The sequence below is a fragment of the Heliconius melpomene genome, chromosome 18, assembly GCF_056956725.1.
Source record: "Heliconius melpomene rosina isolate 202511_hmr_F chromosome 18, ASM5695672v1, whole genome shotgun sequence".
In the NCBI taxonomy this organism is placed as follows: domain Eukaryota; kingdom Metazoa; phylum Arthropoda; class Insecta; order Lepidoptera; family Nymphalidae; genus Heliconius; species Heliconius melpomene.
Window position 1 is genome coordinate 5,471,226 of NC_140406.1, and position 25,303 is coordinate 5,496,528.

General features: G+C 35.8%; 1 protein-coding gene across 4 annotated transcripts in view; it reads left to right on the forward strand.

Annotated features, from left to right (window-relative positions):
- The window catches only part of Dcr-2 (Endoribonuclease Dcr-2), a 57,643-nt gene that overhangs the window by 10,044 nt on the left and 22,296 nt on the right, over positions 1 to 25,303 (forward strand). For 3 of the 4 annotated variants that reach the window (XM_085202432.1, XM_085202429.1, XM_085202428.1), the window contains 17 exons: positions 549 to 727; positions 8,441 to 8,577; positions 9,258 to 9,498; positions 10,693 to 10,811; positions 11,212 to 11,324; positions 12,324 to 12,429; positions 12,825 to 13,006; positions 14,192 to 14,307; positions 15,056 to 15,182; positions 17,450 to 17,736; positions 18,146 to 18,323; positions 19,667 to 19,752; positions 20,503 to 20,641; positions 21,454 to 21,668; positions 22,125 to 22,207; positions 23,080 to 23,176; positions 23,278 to 23,389. In XM_085202432.1, coding sequence (XP_085058558.1) covers positions 549 to 727; positions 8,441 to 8,577; positions 9,258 to 9,498; positions 10,693 to 10,811; positions 11,212 to 11,324; positions 12,324 to 12,429; positions 12,825 to 13,006; positions 14,192 to 14,307; positions 15,056 to 15,182; positions 17,450 to 17,736; positions 18,146 to 18,323; positions 19,667 to 19,752; positions 20,503 to 20,641; positions 21,454 to 21,668; positions 22,125 to 22,207; positions 23,080 to 23,176; positions 23,278 to 23,389 — 2,517 coding nt within the window. The remainder of the gene's footprint in view (positions 1 to 548; positions 728 to 8,440; positions 8,578 to 9,257; positions 9,499 to 10,692; positions 10,812 to 11,211; positions 11,325 to 12,323; positions 12,430 to 12,824; positions 13,007 to 14,191; positions 14,308 to 15,055; positions 15,183 to 17,449; positions 17,737 to 18,145; positions 18,324 to 19,666; positions 19,753 to 20,502; positions 20,642 to 21,453; positions 21,669 to 22,124; positions 22,208 to 23,079; positions 23,177 to 23,277; positions 23,390 to 25,303) is intronic. The other variant, XM_085202431.1, reaches the window with a different exon arrangement.

Genomic DNA, 25,303 nt, shown 5'->3' on the forward strand with positions numbered 1-25,303 from the left:
GGTCCATCTAGTACTCTATGCCGCTGGGCTGCGGCTATCGAAAGCAAATACATTGCTACGCAGAGGATAGCGCAGTGAACGGACAGTGCTGAAATAAATTTGTGCTATCTCTTGAGGCATCCTTCGGGAATATTTCCTTATGGAATCAAAGAAACCTGATTCAATAAAAACCCCCGTAGACATATGCCTCGTTAATAATCACTAAGAAAAACCCATTTGTATTGTCAGTTTTTAAGTTTTTAGAAATGTACCTTAATAAAGCGCGAATTGTTGACTTAACACTGTTCTACATAATATATTTGAACGTTTCTTCTTTTGTATATGTATTTACATGGGTGTATCTACAGATATTTTCTAGGATGGGCCTAGACCTTAGCCTTGAATAGGGGTCTTTTTAAGTAATGGTCTTAGTTTTACTTAGTTTTTGTTAGATAAAATCATGGGGTGGGCACCAAATGAATCTGGGATGCACAGCATTTATGTCTATGTTTATTTAGTGCAATATAGAATATATTTTACATATAATTATTGAATACCATATTTTCCAGATAAAAAAAGAATTAAAAAATGCTATAGACTCTACAATTATCATAATAAACGAAATGGGAATATATGCAGGCGCTTTGGGAATGGTAGCGTTTGTAGTTTTGTGTGAAAGAAACAAACGTAGAGTGACTTCAGAAGAGGAGGAATTGTTATATGTTGTAGCAATTACACATACTACTGAGTAAGTAGTGATTTATTTGTTATAGCTTCACTTTTAATTCAATTTGTTATAGTATCCCGTATATAGCAGGGTAGATCCGTAGTGCTAAGACCTACGCACCGCCTAATTTTCAAGATACAGGGTGAGTCATATTGAACTTTCCGGTTTTGGAAGGACGTTGCACGAAGAAGGGAAGGAGTAGAAGGGTGGGGATGGTGTCATTAGACGCGCCATGACATGCAGTTTTAGTGTGAGCAATGGCTTGGTCGGGACAACATCGTGCGTTCGTAGTTGAAGAGTTTATTAAAAATGGCGGCTCCGTGATCACAACACAGCGTGCGTTCCGTTTACATTTTGCTATTGGTCGACGTGATCCCATTCCCACTGGACCAACAATCAGAAATTGGGTATCAAATTTTAGAGCAACATCATCAGCATTAAAAACAAGACCACAAGGCCGAATTAGGACGTCAACGTCAGCGGAAAACGTGGATAGAGTGCGGGCTTCAATTCAACAATCCCCTCGGCGTTCTGTTCGGAAACATGCCGCTTCACTAGGATTATCTTTCAGTAGTGTCCGCAGAATACTGCATAGAGACCTTAAATTTCACCCATACAAGATTCAGGTAGTGCAAGAATTAACAGTTAGAGACTTAGACACACGAACAAATTTATGCCGCGACATTCAGCAGATCCCCCGCACTGCTGTTTTGATCTTCAGTGATGAGGCACATTTTCACCTCGCCGGAACTCTCAACAAACAGAATTTTCGATACTGGGCTGAGAATAACCCACGAAACCTACACGAACGACCACTTCACAGCCCTCGAGTGACAGTGTGGTGCGCTATTGCAGAGTTTGGTGTGTGGGGTCCCTATTTTTTTGAAGAAGATGGTCAAGTCGTCACAGTTACCTCTGCTCGGTATTGCGACATGCTTGAAACTTTTCTGAAACCGAAATTGGAGGAATTAACGCAGAATCATGACAACGATAACATCTGGTTCCAACAAGATGGTGCTACAGCCCATACATCCAGGCGTTCAATGGAAATCCTGCGACAAATGTTTCCCGGTCATCTCATTTCTTTGCGAGGTGACGTTGGGTGGCCGCCGAGATCACCTGATTTAACCCCCTGCGATTTCTTTCTCTGGGGTTACCTGAAGGAAAAGGTGTACACGCATCGTCCCCGAACCATCGATGAACTGAAGGCTGCAATCACGGAAGAAATCAATGCTATTCCGCTGAATATGACTCGACGAGTAATGGACAACTTCCGGGAAAGGCTTCAGCAGTGTGTGGTCAATGGAGGTAGACATTTACAGGATATCATTTTTAAAACCAACTAAATTAAAACTGCATGTTATGTGCTTTCAAACAATAAAATAATTTTTACTGCATGTCGCTTTGTTTTTAATACACACCTTATTGAAATCGGAAAGTTCAATATGACTCACCCTGTATTTATCCAGTTGAGTGGCGAAACTCAACTACAAGCTTTGTCTTGTCACCAGAGTGAAGGAAATGAAAATATTATATTTCGTTCAAGTATTACGTAACGCAGTTTTGGAGGGCTAGGATACATAGAGTGGAGCAGCATATAGGGTAAAATATTTCACTTTCGAATCTATACCTAAATAAAACCGAAAACGTGAGAGTTGGGCTCGCTCAAAATTCATATTTCATAATTTTAGGTAGACAAAAAACACCCTATTATTTGGGATGTGACGATGCACAGCATCTGTGAGAGGGCGCTGTATACTTCCCTTTGATTATCGAATGATTTACACTTCCGGTTGCTGTTTTCGACCAATCAGCGATTCACCGGAAGTCACGTGGTCCCAGGTGGTAGGGCGCCGAGACGTTGTAAAGGCGACACTACGCTTCTTACCTCATAGCGTCGTTATTTCCCAATAGAGTAACATCGTTTAAAAGTGAAAGTGCTGTGGTAAGTGTAGTGTTGGAGGTGGAATTTCTTCACGTCGTGACCCGGATTTCTATATCGGGCCTACTCATGGAAGGCCTCCAGCAAAGATGTACATCCTCGTCAGAGAATTTTCTTTTGTGAAATTCAAAGGTACAAAAATGGACAACGGGTGAGTCATTTGAACCTCTTGTTTAACAAGTATCTACATGCATGTAATACTGTTCTATTGCTTGGTATTATATATACCAATACAGTAGTGGATTCTGAGCTTTACCGAACACGGCTGTGTTATCACCTACAATAAAGTTAGGTATATGTCTCAGATTTTTAGCAGTTGTGGCCCAATTTTATTCAGCTAACGGGCATTGCACAAAGCAAGAGGACTCATCGCTTGTTTAACGCTCTTGGAGACGTTCTCGGCATAGTATCATGCGATGTAAACGGAGTTTACTAAATAAATCGATTTTCACCGAGTTTACTTAGTTGTATACTATCTATTAATATACTACCTTCGTTTAAATGCGATAAATTCGTTAGGAGCGTATCCTGAGCGAGTTATCAAATATATAAAGAAAAAAAAAAAAAAAATCTTTTCTCATCATATATATCAGGGAAGCGGATTATTTAATAGTTGCCAGTTGTTAAAACCAGATGGCGTTGCCTGTCACTCTGACGTGACACCGATCGATGACAATCAGAAGTGGGATCGGAACAAGCTCCGGTCCCAACCACCTCATTCTCCGACATATATAAAAAGTCTGTCTATTTTTAGATAATCTTTTTTATTTATTTGTAATAAGTTAATTACTAACTTTGTTGAAATGTTATATTCGCTGGGAGCGTATCCTAAGCGAGTTAACGAACAACAATGGATAAATCTGCGTGGGAGTTTCTTTTGGCTTCTTTTGACAATTGCAAGCGAATACTCGAAAGAATTAGACACAAGGATTCGAAGACAATTTCAAAGCCTGGCAGGAAAAGTGTTTCAAACACGGAATATCGGAGGTTTATTTTCTCAACCCTGGAGGAGTGAGGATAAAGCAATTGTGGATTTGCTGCTTTTTCGTGGTTACTGCCATCGCTATGAACGTCATAACATTTAGCAATGGGCGTCATAGTATTTAGCAATCACGGGATCTTCTGTATGGCATCTTCGGCAAAGATCTAGCCAGTCACCTTATCTTAGTTGCCTTAAGGTGGACTCGGGCTATTACATAAGGTATGTCCAATTATTTAAAGTGCATTTATCTGTCCATTAGAATTTAAAAAAGCTCGGTACTATTTTAATTAGAAATGCTCTCAATTGTACGGGAGGGGGGTAGTTATAAGGAGGCTGCCTCTGAGCGTATCGGAGGCAGTGGCTGATGGTTTGGGCTCCGTAGGCCCTTCCCGGTTTAATCGCGGGAATGCATCTAGCCATTTACCTCCATACCACCAATAATCCTTTTCCAAGATTATTTGAAGCAGTTAGACCTTCGTCAACCGTACATGCATCAAAGAAATTGAGAAGCATGAGTTGAGTATAAAACTCTAACACATTTAATTATACATTAGCAATTGTCAAGTATCGGTGCATACCGGATATCGGTAGTATGGAGTGAGAATCCGCCGACTGGTAACACAAGTCCAGAACTTAGTACAAGGGTATTGCATGACTGTTAATAACTTTATTTAAATGTAACCGTATCTTTCTGTATACATTGTGTTGAGAAATACGGAGCCTGCCTCTGGGTATATCGGAGACGGGTGTAGATGGTTTGGGGGCTCTGAAAACTCTTTTCGATTTAATAATGAGCATTCTCCATATCATCTCTGGCTTTATCCAATAAGAATTTTCAAGCGGTTCGAGAAAGCAAGGATAGAAAACAGTTCGACTCGCGTTCGACAAAGCAAACCAATAGGAAATTTTCTAATAGATAATGAAAGGTTTATCAAAAAAAAAAAAGTTTGATATATGAATTGTTAAGTAATGGATAAAAAGAAGCAATGCGTCTAAAACTAAATTAGAAACTGACTAAAACAGTCGGTTCAAGTCCACATAAGTATTATAAAAGTTTCATATTTGGAAAAAGTAGTAAAATTTGCATTTAAATAGAAGGAAACGTTAATAAGAAGCAGGAGAAAGAGGAAAAGAAGGCAGTTAAATAATTCAGAAGGCAAATCAAGACCAAATTAAGGTCGCCAGTTGGGCCTATCAAGCAGTGAATTGTATTGTATTACGACCTTTTATTACTGAAGTTGTCAGATAGGATAAAATATGAAATGCGAGAATTACAGACATTACTAAGTTGTTGGATACCATAAAGTATGATACACAATAATATTGCAAAAAGACTATCAAGAAGTGTAATTCGTTTTTGTAACTTTGGTTCCAAAGCTGGGGAAAGCTAATGAAAATAATCGTCTTTATGGAACATGAGGGCTGTGTAAGGTAATTGTGCTAATTATTACTGTCAACAGTCTTGTTATATAATGTCTACATATATACTTTGGCGATTGCTACGTGCGTAACGTAGGTATTCCGCCGCATATTGCCATGAGTTTTGCCTAAACTGAACCTGGCTAGCGAGGTGTACACGTAGTCGCAACTCCAATATGGCGGAGAGCATGTTGGATGTCTACGACATCATTAAGTCCGGGGAAAATCGGACGTTTAAATTGAGTACATCTGTATTTAAATGGTATAAATTTTGAAACTGTAAAGTTGCTTCTAAAAGCGAATTTCAGAGAGTGGACTATTGTAGTTCTAAAATACAGCTAAGAAGCGATAATTGAAATATTATAAAATTGATAATTTGATATGTAAATGTATAGTAGTATCAATTACTTATAACTTTATTAAACTTTGAAGAATGATATAATCATTAGTCGGCCTAAATTTTGGTTGAAAAACTAATGAGCTTATATACTCACATTTTCTAACACGTCGTATGTCAAGTCCAGTTTTCTTCAAAACTGTACCTAAGTACCTGCATACTTATGATCCCACATGACAAGGTTGGCTAGGAGAGAATGCTTTTAGCGTTAAGCCCGCCTTTTGTACATTGTTTATTTGTAATTTTGTGAGCATTCATTGATGCTTTTATGAAGTTAATACTCAAAGTGTGTGATGATGGTATCAAGTCTTAAATTTTACAAAGGCGTTCAAAGGTTTGACCAGTTTAATTCTGAATTGGAACATATTATTGGGCTAAGTACATAGTATTTTGTAGAGCATTCTATTAAATGCTCTTGTGTTATTAATATATGGTACTAATATCTTCAATTACAAGGTAAAGTTAACTCTGGTAACTACTTCATCATCATCATCAGCCGGTCCTCGTCCGCTGCTGGACGTGGGCCTGTCCAATGGCACGCCACTGAGCTCGATCTTCAACTCTTCGCATCCAGTCGTTGCCCGCCACTTTACGAATATCGTCGCCCCACCTGGCGGAAGGACGTCCTACATTATTACGCTTGGCGAGGCGTGGTCTCCACTCTAGAACGCGTCTCTGCTTACTATAAATTTATTATAGATGTTAGGAAGCGTGGAGTCGGTTGCCGGTTCTATCTATGACCTGCTGTCTGAGCCGGAGATAGTTTCCAATAGACCGGACGACATTTTCATTGGCATTTTGATCTTGCTCGTTCTTCTAACATCATATTTCGATTAGAAATATTTCGGTGAAACAGGTGAGACCTATTGAAAATTACGCTCTAGAGACGGTGGTGTCATCCTAAGAAAAATGTTTTTCTAGGTTCTACATTAAGAAACTAGCTAGACCACCGGAAACGGGCTACAAAAGGTAACAATTTTGTTGTCTTATTTAGAGGTGAGGCTAAGCAAGGGCTTCATGAATAATAATCGATACTTATATAAATAGGTTATTATATCAATATCAAAAGTGAGAACATCTAGCTTATTATTTAGACAGTTATGGAAGCTTCCTTTCCTACTCGTGCTTATCAGCGAGTTGCGAAATGTCTTTCAAAATTTGTTTGTATGCAGATTATAAGTAAGTCTAATAATTGAAGTTAATTATTTTGGCTCCGCTTCTGGCAGAGCGATTATTAATTGAATTAAAAAAAAAAAAATTAAGCAATTTACAATTCTTTGTTTCTCAAATTGCTTATAAATAAAACAATGTTACTCGTGTTTTTTGTGTTTTTACAGATCAATTTATCTGAATGTATCAGAATCAATTTATACAATCATTCTGATTTAGATCACATAGCGTCGTGCGTGGTCACCAGGAGTTATAAACACGTCTCTCACAGATGCTGTGCATCGTCACATCCCAAATAATAGTACAAGTTTTACATAACAATAAAACTTGTATTATTGTGGAGAGACGATGCACAGCATCATTTTAAGGCTCCTGGTGAGAATCTGCTATGAGGTAAGAAGCGTAGTGTCGCCTTTACAACGTCTCGGCGCCCTACCACCTGGGACCACGTGACTTCCGGTGAATCGCTGATTGGTCGAAAACAGCAACCGGAAGTGTAAATCATTCGATAATCAAAGGGAAGTATACAGCGCCCTCTCACAGATGCTGTGCATCGTCTCTCCACAATAATACAAGTTTTATTGTTATGTAAAACTTGTACTATTAATTTTGATTACCTTTGTAGTGTCGAAATACGCCTTTTTTGCTATTTAAGGCTATTATTTTTTAGGAGTAAGATGATCTGATGCTGATGTCTAGATGCCAAAAATCATAATTCTAGGCCAACTGGTAGTACCCTATGAATTTTGATTCTCTTTATCGTGTCGAAATACGCATTTTATAACTATTATGCCATATCTTTTTAAAGTAAATATGGAAATATGTTTATATTAGGAAATCATGGGGTCGTAGATATGAGTATATGGTTTGAATTTCAACCCGATAACTCCAAGCGTTCCTGAGATAAAGGACGGACAGACAGACAGGGACAACAGAGTGATCTTATAAGGGTTCCTTTTTTCCTTAAAAAGTACGAAACCCTAAAAAAATAATCAAGATATGTCAATAGTTCAGGAGTATTTTTTTATTATTTTACGATTGTATCCATACTGTATTATGTGTAACGCAGTTACGAACAGATACCAAAAACGTAAACACCTACTACTACAAAAATACTGCTAAGCATTGTCGATCTACCACTTTTCATTCTCTATAAACATACCAGAAAGACATACCGAAAAGGGATGTCTCTCGTTCTATTTTACGCAATTACCTATTTTCTATAATAAACCTAAACAACCTTACCGCCAATACCTACGACTCAATTTCTTGAATGAGGCGTGTGTGGCGGTGTCGCTTTGATAAGTTTGTATCTGTGGGCGTCATTCTTAACAAATGGCGTAAATTTTACAATGATAATTTTATTACTCACTTTTTCATTTTTTCACATAAAAATAACTTTTTCATTTTTAGCAAAATTTCTTTTGTTTTTATTGTATTAGGCTTTTATAAAGTAGTTAAAACTGTGGTGATGACAAAAGCATGTCCTTTTTATATATTTTCATTTTAGGATACATATATTTTCCTTTTCTTCACACTAGTGACAAGACAAAGACTAAGTTAAGACGACGTTATGTTTCGCCACTCAATACGTCTTGAATATTTCGAAACTTGAGCTGTGCGTTTTTTGTTAATGAATTTCTTCACCATGGTTCGTCGTGGCGCCTCTTGGGCGAGGCGATGTACAAGCTTGTGACTATAAACACGACGTTTGGGAGTTTGGAGGAATTAAACATGTTTTATTTAGTTTCAAAATATTAATCTGAAAAGGCATTGCTTTCTATACATCTTACAAATTTTTATTATAATATCTTTTTAATACAGGGCGAGAATGGTTCTGCTTCAGGCCATGGCACAGGATAAAGGATACAACAAGATTTTGAAACATTCATCACAAAAAATACATCAACTTTTATTTACACTGAAAGAATACAATCCAGCATACTGCGCTGAAAATGGTGGTAATAATAACAATGTTATTTAAAGTAAACAAATTTTGGTATTTTTCAGTTGTGGGTTCAATTCCCATTAGGGGAATTAATTATTTTTATTTTTTCTGTCTTCTTCATTGCAAGATACAGCGCGCCTTTTAATTCCGCCAGTTAATAGAGTCGCGAAAATCGGCATTTGCATGGGGCATGGAGTGTCTTAACACTAGGTTCTGTTTGCCGCCTATTGTGCTATAACATGCTGTATACAGTTCGAAGCTCAATAAAAATTCTAACATTGATACTAATGTACCTACATTGTTTTATATAGAATATAATTTTAACAAAATTTTCATTTTAATTGGATGTACCCTAAACTTGTTTAAAATACGACAGCTTAATCACCATATCTACCGAATACAGTTACTAATTGACTATAAGTAAAATTGAATCTATTTTAAAATTTCAAAAGATTTAAAGGCTTTTGAAATTTGAATTTGAATTTACGTCACAAATTAGGGGTATAGAGGATCGGGAGGGAAGTATCCTAAATTTGGCGAAATATAATGAACAAATAATTTTGAAAAAAATTGTTGTAATAAAATTTTGAAATACATATGTCATGTCACACTAGGTATTTGACAAAAAAGACCAGCTGCGAAAGCATTGGGGAAGGTGTCAAAACATTAACTATTCTTATTTCTTGTTTGCAGCTTTACTCAAAGTTAATCATAAACGAACCGCCCTATCATGCCTTATTTTCACCCAGAAGAGGGTTACATGTAAAATTTTGTACAATGTTTTGAAGGATGTAAAAGCTGCTAACCCTATTGAATTTGGTTTTCTAAAACACGATTACATCGTTGGGTTCAACGTAAATCCTTTTAAACATATAAGAGAAGAATTTTACACAAAAAAATTAAGCATGCAGGTGTTGCTAAAATTTAAAAACGGGTATGTATTCAAAGTACAACCAACAAATTACTTTGTTTTTCCCGACTGCTAAGGAAGTCTTATTATTTTTCGCGCGTATCTTGTATGTCTGTAATAATCTTTATTACCTCATATCTCCAGAACTGCTGAAGGTGTTTAATAATTAAGGTATCCTTAGATTCGTCTTAGCAGGCCAAGTGTTCTTAGACAGAGGACGTTATAACGTTAATCATGGCGGCTGTGGGACTGGACTGGCCATTGGACTAAATAAATTCTTACAGGACTATAGTAAAAAAATGCTATTTTTATTTTATCAGTCGGGACCCATAATTTTTCAATCAATTAAATCTTTACCAGGAATATTTTAAAGAGGTCCTGACTGTTAATCCTAATAAACTAATCGGCTTGTTTTTTTAATTTTATTCAGTCTCGATTATTGTTTTTTTAAATATTTTTTATTTTTCATTATAATATTGTTTTATTTTTTCTTACTTTTTGTTATGTTTTATCTTTGTCTTAATACAGATTGATAAAATGATATTAACAAATTATAATTAAATATTTTGTCAACTTTTCTCACGAATTTTTAATATTCTGTTTGAAATATTTCTCTCGCCTCCAAAGTTTAAACAAATTATTCAAAAATATATTTACAAATATAGTAATTAGGTTTACAATTTATGCATTAAAAGTATTTGGCTAATGGAAATAAGCCATACATAAATTAAGACATGAATTTCATAATTATTTGTCACATTTGTGAGCACACCATATCTGAATATGGGCGGTCCCCCTACCTAGTGTAGCATCAAATATTTTGCAAGTTTACACATATAAATTATTTAATTAAAGTCGCAGTTCGAAAATTTATTATGTTTATGTATTAGAAATTTCGTGTTTACATACTATTTCATATTATACTCTTACCGTGTGCCTTTATTTACGGTTCGCTCTAATGATACTTCACAGCGTTTTTTTTCGTTTTAATACTTTAATAATACATATTTACAATTCGTCTGTACATTTTTTATCTTATTATCATTTCATTTTTTTATAATTAATATTATTTTATTTTACTAATAATTATTGATATACACAATTAATACTTATCATACAAAAGTATTATTGGTGGTGGACTATGCTAGTTTTTACATAATTACACTATAGTTGCTATTATATTATACTAGTATATACTTATTTAATTACTTATTGCAGGGATGTGAATTGTGTCATATCAACTAGTGTATTGGAAGAAGGCATTGATGTGCCTCAATGTACGCTCGTATTGCGTTATGACGAACCTTCAGAATACAGATCGTATATACAAAGCAAAGGTAAATATACATATCTATACTAACATAATAAAGAGTTTGTTTGTTTAAACGCTAAAATGTCTGGATCTGCTGGTTCGATTTGCTTATTTTTGTATGAAAGCCACGTTCTTCATGAGTACTATAACAATAATAATAAACGCGATCGAATTGCTTTAAAGGCGTGCGCTTGACACTGTCGTAACAGAATGGTGTCTGTACATGGAAGATATATAAAAAAAAGTTGTTGGTGGCATTTAATAGCGTAATAGAACTAAAAGCAATGCCTTCTATAAATATTGCTTGTTTGTCTGTGCATTTCTTTACGCTAATCTCGGAAACGATTTAACCGATTTATATTTATTACAGTTTTCTCTATTCTGTTTTGTCTTGCTCTTGCTCATGCTCTTTTAAAAATTTTCAGGACGTGCGCGGTCTAAGGATGCAAGTTTTGTTACTTTAGTAGATGTAGAGAAAAAATCTAATTTTCAAGCAAAAAACCTAGAATTTCAGAAGATTGAACAATATGTTCATAGTGTAAGTCGAAAACAATAATTTAGTATAATATATTATATATAACAATTTGTGGCAATTTTAACTTCAACTCTAAAAATAACTTAACTTCACGCTTTATACCTCGTTCAATGTCATCAATCTTTGTTACTGTGTTTACGAAGGTCAACCGAGGTCTTCCTCTATCTCTCTTATGACTCACTTTTCCATCGTAAATCGTTTTTGCCATTCTTTTGTTCGACGTGCCCAAACAAGCACTTTCTTCTTCAGTCTCACCGTGACATTCTCGCTAGTACCTGCCATTCTGTGTTCATCATTGCACTCTGCGGATTCTCCTACTCTTTAACGTGCAGCTGTGCTGACTTATTTAAGACGGACCAAATAATTTAAGACTTTAGTTTTGTTATTGAAATTATATTTTCATTAGTTTTTATTCGATTTCGATTGCTGTGGTGAGGAAAACATAGAGCCGCGATTTTTTTTTATAAAAATCATGTAAAAAATATCAAAAACTACTTTCAATTTCTTCAAACTATTTTCAATTTCATTATTTCATTTGCTTTTAAAAGATAAATTCCAACCATTTAAGATTTCCAAAGTGACCAATGCCGCAGATAAAAATAAAATCAGCTTCACGCTGTATCCCGCACACAGCAGGGTAGGTAGAGGGAACCTAGTGTTAAGACACTCCGTTCCCCACTTTCCGCCAAATCCTGGAGGCTTTGCGTGTTGAGTGGCAGAACTCAACGCCGCGCTTTTCCTCGGCACCAGGATACAGCGTGAAGCTGATTTAATGTTAATCTCTTCGAGCGGGTATAGAACCCACAATGTCAATCGTAAAGAGATGCCGGTTTACACGAACAGCAAATTGGGATTTTTTTTAGCATCACACATGCTTGTCTCTTTATAAAAGTGAAATGGTCCCAAATGGTAAATTCAACATTTAAATTTTAATTGGAAAGATTTTTATATGTATGTATATATGAATTTAACAGTAGAATGAAACAGAAATATTAATTTCAGCTTTTACACGGAAACGTTCTAGAAAGAGATGCCCCAACTGAAGAAGAAATTCAAGAAAATTTGTACGATACCGACGAAGTTCCACCATATTGCACTGATAGTGGGTGTATGTATTATTTATTTTCTTTTAGCTTCACGCTGTGTAGTAAAACTCACTTTTAATAATATATAACACCCTGCATCCTGCACATAGTAGGATAGACAGAGAGAACCTAGGCACCTAGTTGGCACTTCCGTTTCCCACTTTCCGCCGAATTCTTGAGGGATTACTTGTTGAATGGCCGAACTCAATGCCGCATTTTAGGTCGCCACCCCCTGGAGGTACGTGGTATTACGACGCGAAGTAATAAAAATATAAATTTAAATAAATATTTCGCTTCCTTGAGTGGGGATCGAACCCACAACCAGTCGCGTTTATAGTCGCACTTTGTGCCTGTGCGCCCTCGACTGACCTCATAGTAGCTTCAGTTGATTGATTTAATTTTATTTTTATGTTTTAAGGTCGCCTGCCAGCAACTTCAGCAATAAGTTTATTAAGTAGATACTGTAACACATTACCCCATGATGCTTTTACAAAAATAATGCCGATGTGGATACAGGAGAAAATTAATACAATAAATGGAACGCTAAGGCTCATAACTGTTGTAATGCCCATCTCGTGTCCAGTAAAAGACGCTATCGTAGTAAGTTTTTTGTTCAATATAGTTTTTTTATCAAATAGCGACCCGCTCGCAGCTTCGCCCGCTTGAACTACATAATTATTTATATACTAATCTGAATTACTTTCGTGTTCTAATGACATTATTATTTTAAAGACCATAAGCATATAAAGTTTCAGCCAATTTAATAAAATACTTTATATTGATATAACTTTTATTTATCAGCCGCTTTAAATAATACAAACACTTACAAATGTTTAGAGTAAGTTTGCCAAAATACAATAATGAAAATTGCATTTTAATCAGTATATCTGTTTCTAAGATCAGTGTGGACAAACGCACAGACAAACAAAAAAAAAAATAAAAAACATTATTTTAGGTTCTATTACGTTCATATAATATGTGTATCTATTATTGGAGGATACATTTTCTTATATACGAGTATCTTCCATGTTCAGATAGTGATCAGTTAATCAGGGCATAAATATGAGATCAGTCATTTTTAACACCAAGTCGTCCGCCTACCTTCTATTTCCATAAAATGCTTAACGGCTCATTTTCATTGGTAGTTAACTCAGTCGATATACAGCATTCCCGACTACTGCTACTGAAAGTATGCTATCTACGAGTATATACGGTATGCCGGTGTTCCCGGCACGCGACCGCATTTATCGGATGGACATCTCCCGTAGCCCGCACGCGGACCCGGAAAATGATTACAGCATGCGTGAACGAAAGTTTCTCATACTTTGATTCCATTCTATAACGATTAATGAAAATGAGCCCTTAAGCGAAACTAAAGTGAACTTTACACTGTATCCCTCATATAGCAGGGTAGACAGAGGGAACCTAGTATTAAGATACTGCGTGCTTTATGCACCGTTCTGTGTAGCGAAAGTCAACATAGCTATTTGTCTTCTTACCAAAGCGCGAAAATTAAAAAAAAGACATGCCTCCAAGAGGCAATTGAACCCACAATGTCGCTTTTACAGTCACATGCAGTGATCTCCCAATATAAATTAAAAAATATATTTGTTTAAATCTACTGAACCGTACGAACCGTATCTACTGAATACTACCGTGACCATGGACTACTACTGCAAGTAGTCGAAGCGATTCTAAAAATAATGCTAAATGTACATAATTTAAAATGTGATGAAGTCGCGAAAATCAAAGATATTAATATAAATTAATTTATTTTCTACTAAGGGACTACCGCTTTTGAATTTGAAATCGGCGAAACGTTCAGCTGCATTAAATGTCTGCATTAGATTGCACGAGGTCGGTGAACTGGAAGAAGAAACATTACTGCCACGACAATATGCGTATGTATATATTATACAAAAAATTTGGATAATAAATGTTTGAGGCCGTCGTAGCGCAAAGCCACAAGTGTGTGATTGTCAACGCGACAGGCTGTTGGTTCGATTTCCACTCGAGGAAATGAAATATATAATATTTTCATTTCCAGGCCCGGTCACAAGGCGAAGCCAGCGTTGAGTTCCGGCACTCATCACGCAATGCCTCGAGAATTCGGCGGAAAGTTGGGAACGGAGTGAGAGAGTATAACAATGCTCTGTCTACCTAAATATACGAGATACAGCATAAAGCTGAAAAAAAGTGTTATTTTCACTAAACATATTATTAACGTTCCATACCTTAAAAAAAAAAAATAATCCCTATACGCTCTGTCTGATGTTGGTCTATATGTAAGTCCGTTTGTAAGTAACCTTTTTTTAAAGATATTGTGCAAGTGGATATTAATACAAGCTGATATTAATAACAAATATCCATTTCTACATAGCCCTTTGGAGCACATAAAAACTTCTTAACTTCTTAAGTCAACGCAATCAATAGATCAAGCAATAATCAAAAGATACGACCTTTAATCCTTATTGTATGAAACTCTGATATGATTCGCCGTTTAATCAAAACAGGGTCATCCCGTTGCCCTAGAATTATGAAATATGAAATCTAAACATCGTGTCATGTGTTTGTGTAGTATCATATTAGGATAGCTGTGTCTTCACAAAGTAAAACCAATGCATACGTTCATTCCTTAACTTATTACAGAAAAGTAGATTTTGATGCTAAAGAAATAAAAGTATTGTTTCCTAACTGGCGCGAAGAAGAGTTTGACGAAGAAAATGATAATCCAAGGCCTGGAACAAAAAAAAGAGTTAGGAAACATCCAAAAGAGGTAAGCTTACTATAAGAACAATTCGCGAGGCTATGCTTTGCATTTGTAGAATATTTTTTTTATTTGAAAAAAAGAAAATTAAATTAACGATGTGATATTTATTTCAAAAAAAAAATACTACAAATATCATTTAAAAGTATAGTTACTAATAAACTTCACAATTTTTCTACTATCTAAATTATTATTTACAAACATAACTAAGAAAAATAAAATGAACTAAAATGTTCAGAACATATTTTATTTTTAGCTTCACGATGTATCCCGCACATAGCAGGTTAAGTAGGCAGAGGGAGCCCGAGGACCTAGCGTTAAGACACTCCATTCCTATTAAGACACTTTCGTCTCCATATTTCAACCAGGGAGAGGGCCTGGCAGTTACTTTGGACATGGCGAAGGCCTTTGGTCGAGTCTGGCATGTGGCACTCCTTGCTAAACTTCCATCCTATGGGCTTCCCGAGAATTTGTGTAGGTGGATCGCCAGCTTTCTCACTGGGCGCAGCATCAAGGTCGCTGTCGACAGTTTTTGCTCCAAGCATATGCCCGTGAACGCAGGCGTTCCCCAAGGCTGCATGCTGTCCCCCACGCTGTTTCTTCTGCATATCAATGACATGCTGGAGAATTCTAGCATTCATTGCTATGCAGATGATAGCATGGTGGACGCTGTTGACTCAGGCCGCGTAAGTCTTTTTCGGGATAATGCTGAACAGTGCCGAAATAAACTTGTGTCTTCTGTTGAGGCATCCCTCGAGAATGTCTCCTTATGGGGTGAAAAGAACTTGGTTCAATTTAACCCCCTGAAGACACAAATTTGAGCGTTGCCACATAAAAAACCATTTATCATATCGCCAGTCTTTCAGAACACTCCCCTTACAGCCGCGCCCAGTATCAGTATATTGGGTCTTAATGTTTCGAGTGACTGCCAGTAACGCGATCATCTGGAAAGCAAAGCCTAGTTGGCCTCGAAGAAACTGGGGGTCATCAATAGAGTGAGACGGCATTTCACGCCAAAACACCGATTGGCCCTATAAAGGGCCCAGGTTCGGGCATATATGTAGTACTGTTCTCATCTCTGGGCTGGTGCACCCCAGTATCAGCTTGACCCATTTGATCGTATCCAACGTACAGCTGCTCGAATCATTAAGGACCCAATAAGCTGTGAAAGGCTTGACACTTTGGCTCTGCGTAGAGACGTCTTCTAGCAGTGCGTTCTCTATCGCCTTTATCATGGTGAGTGTCCTGAAGAACTGTTTGACCTGTTACCTGCCGCCGAATTTTCTAACCGCACAGCACGTCATAAACTTAAATATCATCCACACCACCTAGATATGTGGCACTCCACTACTGTGCGGTTTCGTAGAAATTTCCTTCCACGCGCCACTGAACTGTGGAATGGCTTACCCGCGGCAGTGTTTCCAGGTTGGTACGATATGGGTACCTTCAAAAAGCGCGTCTATCTCCACCTCAAAGGCCGGCAACGCACCTGGCACCTTCTCTGGTGTTGCACGGGGTCGTGGGCGGCGGTGATCACCATCAGGTGACCCGAACCTCGTTTGCCTTGTCCTTTTTCCATAAAAAAAAACATATTTTGAAGGCATTGTTTGAGGAGTGTTGAGTGGCGAACTTAACAAGGAAATGAAAATATTAAATATTTCATTTCCTCGAGTGGGAATCGAACCCACAACCTGTCTCATTTCCAGCCGCAAGCTTGTGCCCCTGCGCCACGACTGGACAAATAAAAGATATTTTTTTTCGATTGCTGTTGACCTGGGTTTATCTTGACAGCGTCACCGGACGGGAGATAAAAGATAATATGATTATTTATATTTTAAGTACACTGTAGCATTATTTACATTTTCATTTTTTTACTGCAAGCCCTTTAACTTTCATAATAAATGGTGTTTGTATTTTGTAAGATTGCTTGAATCTTTAAGACTGCCTTTGCATACACGGTTATTTACTAGATAACTATTTGAGGCGTACAATAATACGCGTTGCCATAGCAACGTGTATGTCACTTATGCAAAAGTGTATATTTCACACCAACATAGGTTTAGTGTGTATTATGTTGATTTTATTACTTTAATATTTCTCTTAAGCTTTTTTCAAAAAAATATTGGCATTCTGCACTCTACTATATAAATTATACCAACATTTTTGCTTCACGTATTAATATATAGATATTATTAATATTATTTATATATTTTTTTTAATTATGAGCAATAAACTATATTCTATATTATCATAATATTTCTATTCCATATTTACAGTACCCGAAATGCTTGGATGGACCAAAAAATTGGAATTATGAACATCAAGTTTTTTATTTACATGTGATAAAATTAAATGCAGCATTTGAAGAACCCAAAGACTCAAGGGAAAAGGCGTTATTTAATCTGCTTAAAAGAAAGGAGGGTTACGGTTTTCTAACTTTGCACCCTTTGCCTCGCCTTTGCAAATTTCCCATGTTTTTGTCAGTGGGCGAAGTTGAAACCTCTTTAGAAGTGAATTATGCGAGTGTGCAATTAGATTTGGCTTTATTTGAACTTGTTAAAGAGTGAGTACTTTTTCATGCTATAACCCGCAGTGTAGATGGAGGGACCTAGTTCTAAGACACCGTGTTCCCTAAGAGCAACCGGATTTTCGCATCTGAACGCCGCGCTTTGTCTTGTTACCAGAACGAGGTTACCGGACGGTGAAAATTATTTATTTCCCTCGAGTGTGCATCGAATCCACAACAGTCTCGTTTAAAATCAGACGGTGTACACTGTCAAACGACAACCTAGTTAATATTTTGTGATTGTGATATGGGTTAGCTATTGTAAATTCATTAAAGACTGGGTCGCAATAAAAGGGTTGTATTGTAGACTCGATGGATGTCTTCTTAATGTAAAATATCTAACAACCTAATAAGGATTCTTTTAGTACTTTTGTAAAATTTACAATTTGAAATTGATTTTTTGCAGATATCATTTCTTCATATTTGACCAAGTGCTGGAAATAGCAAAGAAATTTATCACTTTCGATGGACAAGTCAACTGTTTATATATAGTTCCGGTCAATGACAATAATGGCTACGATATAGACTGGAACGTTATGCAAACATATAAAGAGATCCGTCCAGTGGCCGAGCCTTCTTCAATGGTATTTTCTATATTTCACGCTTTATCTCTCATAACATAACACACACCAAGGGTAAGGTACCTTGAGTTAAGACATCCCGTTGCATGGTAGTGGAATTGAACGGCGCGCCTTGTCTTATTCCGAACGAAGAAACAAAAATATTTTTTTCCCATATATTCCCATATTCCCAATAAAATAATAATAATATGCCGCCGTGCTGTGCGCCACCACAACGACCACTACAAGAGTCAATACTCTTGAAGAAAAATGAAATGTTATTGAAATACGACCAATAATTGTATTTATTAACTCTTGGTGCTAAACAACTAATATTATTACTTTATACAGAGTATTTTTGTCATCATTACTTTAAATGAAAGCACAGTTTTAACTACTCTATAAAAGCCTAATACAATTAAAACGAAATAGATTTTGTCAAAAATAGAAAGTGATTTTTTAAACAAAATAATGTTTGATTATTTTATCATTGTAAAATAAAACGCCATTGGTAAAGAATGACGCACACAGACACTTACCTATCAAAGCGACAACGTCGCACACGTTTCATTCATGAAATCGAGTCATAAATATTGACGGGGAAGTTGAACGTTAGGTTAGGTTTATTATAGAAAAAAGGTATTTGCATAAAATGGAACGACAGATATCCCTTTCTCGTTCTGGTACCGCAATAGATCAATCTTATGGAATAAAATATTATTTTGGGAAAGAGCTGATACTGAAACCCTGTTGAAATCGGTCGATCTATTTGAGAACCACTCTTGGATTAAAATAAAATAAATTTTCATCAAATATCAGTCAATCGGAGATGGACACAGTAATATAAAATCTTGAGTTATCAAATTTTTTTAAAAATAAATGTGGCTTTGGCAATGAAAATATTCTAGAAATAAATCAGTTTGTAAGTCATTACAGTATATTTCTATTAAAAACAGGACATTTTTCGTCGCTATCTTTGTCGGGTGTATCACACCAACGTCATCGGGCAGTATTTGGATTGATTCTCGGCATAGTCACCCTCACAAGAATCAAACTAAATACCTGTTTAGCTATAGTATACCAATACTGACCTGTTTAGCTATAGTATACCAATGCCGAGAACTATATATATATTTTTTAAAATAAAATAAAAATGTTATTTAATTATTATTATCTAATGATATAAAAAAATTACCCATATGAAGAAGAGAGAAGTGAAGGTGTACGTTATATGTGTGGATGTAAATAATAAAGTAATTACTTGTGTGGATCTGTTCGATCGATATCGATCTCTGATCACATGTGGGTGCGTGTGGAGTCACATCAATATTTTCCTTAATACTTATATTTTATATGTTGTTTTCCAGGAAAGAACGAATCTTAATATCACTAGAGAATCCTACAAAGACTCAGTTGTTACACCTTGGTATAGAGGAAATATATTACCTGACAGGTACGTATTATTTTTGGATGTTTCTTCTTAAATCTTGTCTTTACAACTATTTTTTAAAGTAGACAAACAATCTTTAAAGTGAATATTTAGGCATACTAAAAGGTGCAGCAGGATAACCAGGCAACCAGATTTTTATGCATAGTGACACACCAAATTATTTTGCTCTAACCCTTACTGTACAGTAAAGGAGCTACGAGAGCTACAACTCTGAAAGTAAATGTTTATTTTCTCGAGATCTATGCAGAATATATTTATGAAATTATTACTATTGAAGCCGTCGTGGCGCAGGGGAACAAGGGTGTGACTGTAATGCGACGGTTGTGGGTTCGATTCCCACTCGAGGAAGTGAAATATTTATTTACTTTTATATTTCCATTTCTTCGCTCTGGTGTTGACGCAAAAAGCGCGGCATTGAGTTCTGTCCCTCAACACGCAATGCCTCCAGAATTCGGCAAAAAGGGGGAAACGGAGTGTCTACACACTAGGTTCCCTCTGCCTACCCTGCTGTGTGCTGTATCCCGCACGTGAAGCTGAAAAAAAAAATTACTACTATACGGGAGGTAAACAATTTCCGACGAATTCATCAGGCATTGCATGTTACGTAGCGGAACGCAACGCCAACGGTCGTTACCAGAGGGAGGAAATGTAAATACTAAATATTTCATTTTCCCTCGCCATTACAGTCGTCCGCTTCTGCGCCACGACGGCCCCTTTTGTATATCCCCCCTAATTATTTATATTTATTTACAGGTATATAGTATCTGACGTACTTGAATATATGACACCACAGTCGATATTCGATGCGGATTATTTTGAGACATACGAGGACTACTATTCCAGTAAATATAACCTTCAGATTGTTGGTAAAAAAGACCAACCGTTACTTGAGGTATTTATAATATTTATTTTATGAAAATTTGTTTTCACCGCCCAATTTCAAACAACAATTTCAACGAGACAACGCGCGTCATTGTGTTCCAAGTAACACACAATATCTTTGAAAGCTAAGCTTGGAAGCTTTACGCTGTATGCCGCACACAGCCGGGTAGGCAGAGGGAAGTAAAGTAAAGTAAGGGAACCTAGTGTTACGACACTCCGTTCCCCACTTTCTGGCGAATTCTGGAGGCATTGCGTGTTGCGTGGCGGAAATAATCGCCGCTTTTTGCCTCTACACCAGAGCGAAGAAATGTAAATATAAATGTAAATAAATATTTCATTTCCTCGAATGGGGATCGAACCCACAACCGTCGCTTTACAGTCACACCCTTGTGCGGGTGCGCCACGACGGCCTGTTAACCTCCTCTAACAGCTGTGGGAGAAGTTAAAAAATCTATAAATGTACATAAAAAGAGATGTCTCCACTGACTGAGGTATAGATGCACGCACAGCCGTAACCGCTGATGGTAGAAACGTGAAATTTGGACAGATGTTTACTTTCATAATGTGAACACCCACTAAGGGATTTTGAAAAATTATAACCCTGTAGGGATGAAGTAGGAAAACCGATTATATACGATTTGAAATTTAGACTCTTAAAAATATTTCATTGAACACGTAATTCATGCTTTATTAGAATTCAACCCCTAAACCAAAAATATTTTCATAAATATATTTAATATATATTCGTATAGTTCAAGCGGGCGAAGCCGCTAGAGTCTAGCAGACAGAGTCATTTATAAAATAAGTAAATATTGCACACAGGTTCGCAATATAAGCACACGTATGAATTGCTTACTTCCTCGCGCGGCCACCATCAAGGCGTTTACCGATAAACAAAGGAAATTAGTATCTATGACTCAAGGCGATGATAAACCGAGAGGTTTCTCCGAAGTATTCATACCAGAATTCTGCATTAAATATGAGTATCCTGGCGTGTTGTGGTATAAAGCGGTTTTGCTACCTAGTATTATGCACAGGTTAGTAAGAATTTCAATTTTTCATATGAAAATCAATAAAGAAAACACTTAATACTTTACAGTCAATTTGTTTTAAAAAAATAAATCAGTTTCACGTCGAATCCCGCACACAGCAGGTTAGGCAGAGGGAACCTAGTGTTAAAACACTCTATTTCCCACTTTCTGCCGAATTGTGAAAGTATTGCGTATTGAGTGGCAGAACTCAACGAAGCGCTTTGTCTCGATACCAGAGCGAAGAAATGGAAATATAAGACAACAGAAAACATGAAACTACTATACCACAAAGTTGATGCTTAGAACTTCTCTTTATTTACCTTAGTGACAAAAAGCATAAATTTGCATGTATATTTCTGAGCTGAATTAAAACATAAGTGAATACGTTAACATTTAAAGAAATGTTACTACTGTTTATTTCGTATATAGTTTAACACATTTCGTAATTATATCTTGTTCTAGAATAAACATGCTGCTCATCGCTGATGAACTGCGGTCGGAAATTGCAAAAAGTATAAAGACTAGACAAAAAGTATTATTAAAAGGTAAGCTAAACAAATCTTGGCAATAATAAAATAAAAATAACACTTCCTTTGTATTGGATATCTTATTTACTTACAAAATTTCAACAAAAATATTACTAGCGTTAATTTGCTTATGTAATATGCGTTGCCATAGCAACGTGTATTACGAAAGTTTGTGTGTGTTGTAAAACGGAAACGGAACCTGTGTTATGATAATTATTTTTAATTGAATGTATTTAAATGCATTATTTTAAAGAAATATTAGCATTCTACACTTCTCTATATAACCTATAACTATGCTAAATATAGTTCTCCACACAATTTTTATGAAAAAAAGTGTACAGAATTTTTTGCTTCATGTATTAATGTATAGATGTCTTAGTCCTAGTCTTAGAGCATCTTGAAATAACGGTAATATTTTCCCAAACAAAATCTTTACAATTCTCCGATTTTGCGACAAAACTTAAGATATTGTCACGGCGCCTAAAAAAAATTATAATGGTAATCAATCAATCAATTAAATATATTGAAAATAAATGTTTCATAAAAGTTGTAATAAGTTGGGACAAACGACTGTAAATGTGATGGCTCCAAACCACACCACGGGTGAATGAGTGATTTTCATTTCCATGGTAAGAGAAATGACGTACAATACAGGGAAGAAGATAAGGATAGTGGTAGCAACTTGAAAAATATTTATTAACTACATATATTTAAACAAAATAATGTAATGTAAATACGTTTTTAGACCCATCTCTCACCGCTGTGAGCAAGCTCAAGAACGTAATATTTTACAAGACTCCACCCAAATTGCGTTTGTAATAAGGCTCTTTAAAAGTGCGAAGCTAAAATAATTATTAATATTATTATCTTAATTCACTTATTGTTTTCAGGAGAGGAATGGCTACCAATTGAAGTAGATTTATCAATTGCCCAAAAATCTTTGCTTTCCAATGTTGAAGAACCAGTGCCTGTGACAAGTATTGACAGGTAAATACATTATTATGTCTTTCTTTTCTTTATATTTTATTAGAAAATAAAATATTTACTTTACATACAATACATAATATTATCTTTCTTACAACTTACAGAATCAACAATCCAATCGACGATAGCGTACAAAAACCTCCAAATGTTATGTCCGTTAAAGAAAGTGTGTATCAGCTTCAGAAAAAGAAAATAAACAAAGAGTACCCCTGGCATGTAAGTATAAATTATATATGTTATAAATTATATTTGCCTAAATCTCAACTTTATACTTTATAGACAAAAACTTTTAATGTAGTAAAACATACACTTATGTTGAAATAAAACGATACTTCTTAACTTCACTCTATTTCCCGCATAAGACAGGGTAAGCAAAGGGAACTCATAAGGGTTCCTTTTTTCCTTAAAAAATACGGACCCTAAAGAGAAATAGTTCTATATTAAACCTCTTCTTCTAGTGGCATTTTTATAAAAATACATTAGTAACTTTTTACAGAAATCTAATCTTAACTTATTAACTCTAAACTAAAAGTAACGTTTATTTACAGTTTCTCAATTCAACACACACAGATATAGAAAACATTCAATATTAATGCAACAAAGCGTCTTTCAAATTAATACGTCATTCAAGATCAAACTATTAATACTCATTCATTGAAGATCGAAAAATCTTCGATCGTTAAATTATTAGTATAACTTATGAAAATTAGTATTAACTTATTTAAATTCCCATTCAATGTTTTTAGTATAAGAAATATATTAAACAATTACGATCCTCGCATAAAAAAGGAGTAAAATAGCGCATTAATAAATTACACTCGTTATAAATAAATAACTAGTTAATACGTTATATAAAAATAATAGCAATTTTTACTAGCCACGAGGGGATGTCCAAAAGTTCGTGGAATGGAGGGGATAGAGTGGGGATAGGGGGGCTCGCTTAATGTCATACTACTTGGGGCTCATCATTCAAATTCAAATTCAAAATATTCTTTATTCAAATAAACTTAGTATATAAATAGAGTTTCAGCCCTGTTGCGTCATTCGTTTACCAACACTAGCCTGCTAAACAAATCAATACGGAAGAAAACTGAAACTGTGGCGAAAATTGAACATGTGCCGTGCCGTGATAAAATTCCTTATCAAGCAAGGAAATAATGGCCAAACCATTTTAAATGAAATGCAAGCCTTTTATTGGGAGGATTGCCCTGGTTAATCCATGATTTATAAGTGGCATGGTCTTTTTAAACATGGTCGAGAGTCGATTGAAGACGACCCCTGCTCTGGACGGCCAGTTGAGGCCACCACATCAGACATCATCGAAAAAGTTGAATAACTTGTACTGGAGGACGCTCGTTTGAAGAATAAATAGTTATCTGCATTAGTTGGAGTCTTACCCTGGGATCCGGCCGTTGAATCCTGCATATACCAGTTTTCTTAATTAAACCTATATTAATGAATAATACATGATTAGTAGAACAGATTACACCTGGGTTGCCTGGAAGAATCCTGCCGCAATCACCTTTAATTACATTTTTTCGTAACTCGTTTTTGGAGAAAATTGCACCAATACGTTTTTTATATGAATCGCACATCATTTGAAAGATAATCCCATAAGGAATTGGAAAATTAAGGGTTGCCAGCTCTCAGTCTGCCGCAAGTCTAGGGTTGCCTGGTTTAAACATGTCACTAAATGTTAATAATTTGCACTCATGTGTTTTTTTAATGAATTATATATCAAATTAAAGCTTATTTTTTTCTGAACACTATAAAACAGGGTTGCCTGGAAAATTCCTGCCGCAAACAGGGGTTGCCAGCATTTGAAATATTTTATTCCGGTTCCGTTTGACTATGAGAATAGACGATGAAATGCGCAGTCTGCCTTATGTTTTAAAGTAAAATATTATATAATAGATGGTCAATCTTAAAATCAATGTTTATTCTAATTGTTCACCTGTTAAATGATGATTTTAATCATATTAAGTACACGCAGAAAACTATTTAAAGATCATGGGGCAGAAGAAATCATCCTTATTTTTAAAGTAAAATAATGAATCTATAATATTGAGTCTTTGCAAAATCTATTTTCTAAATACTAATATTTATTTATTAATTTAAATTACCATTTTG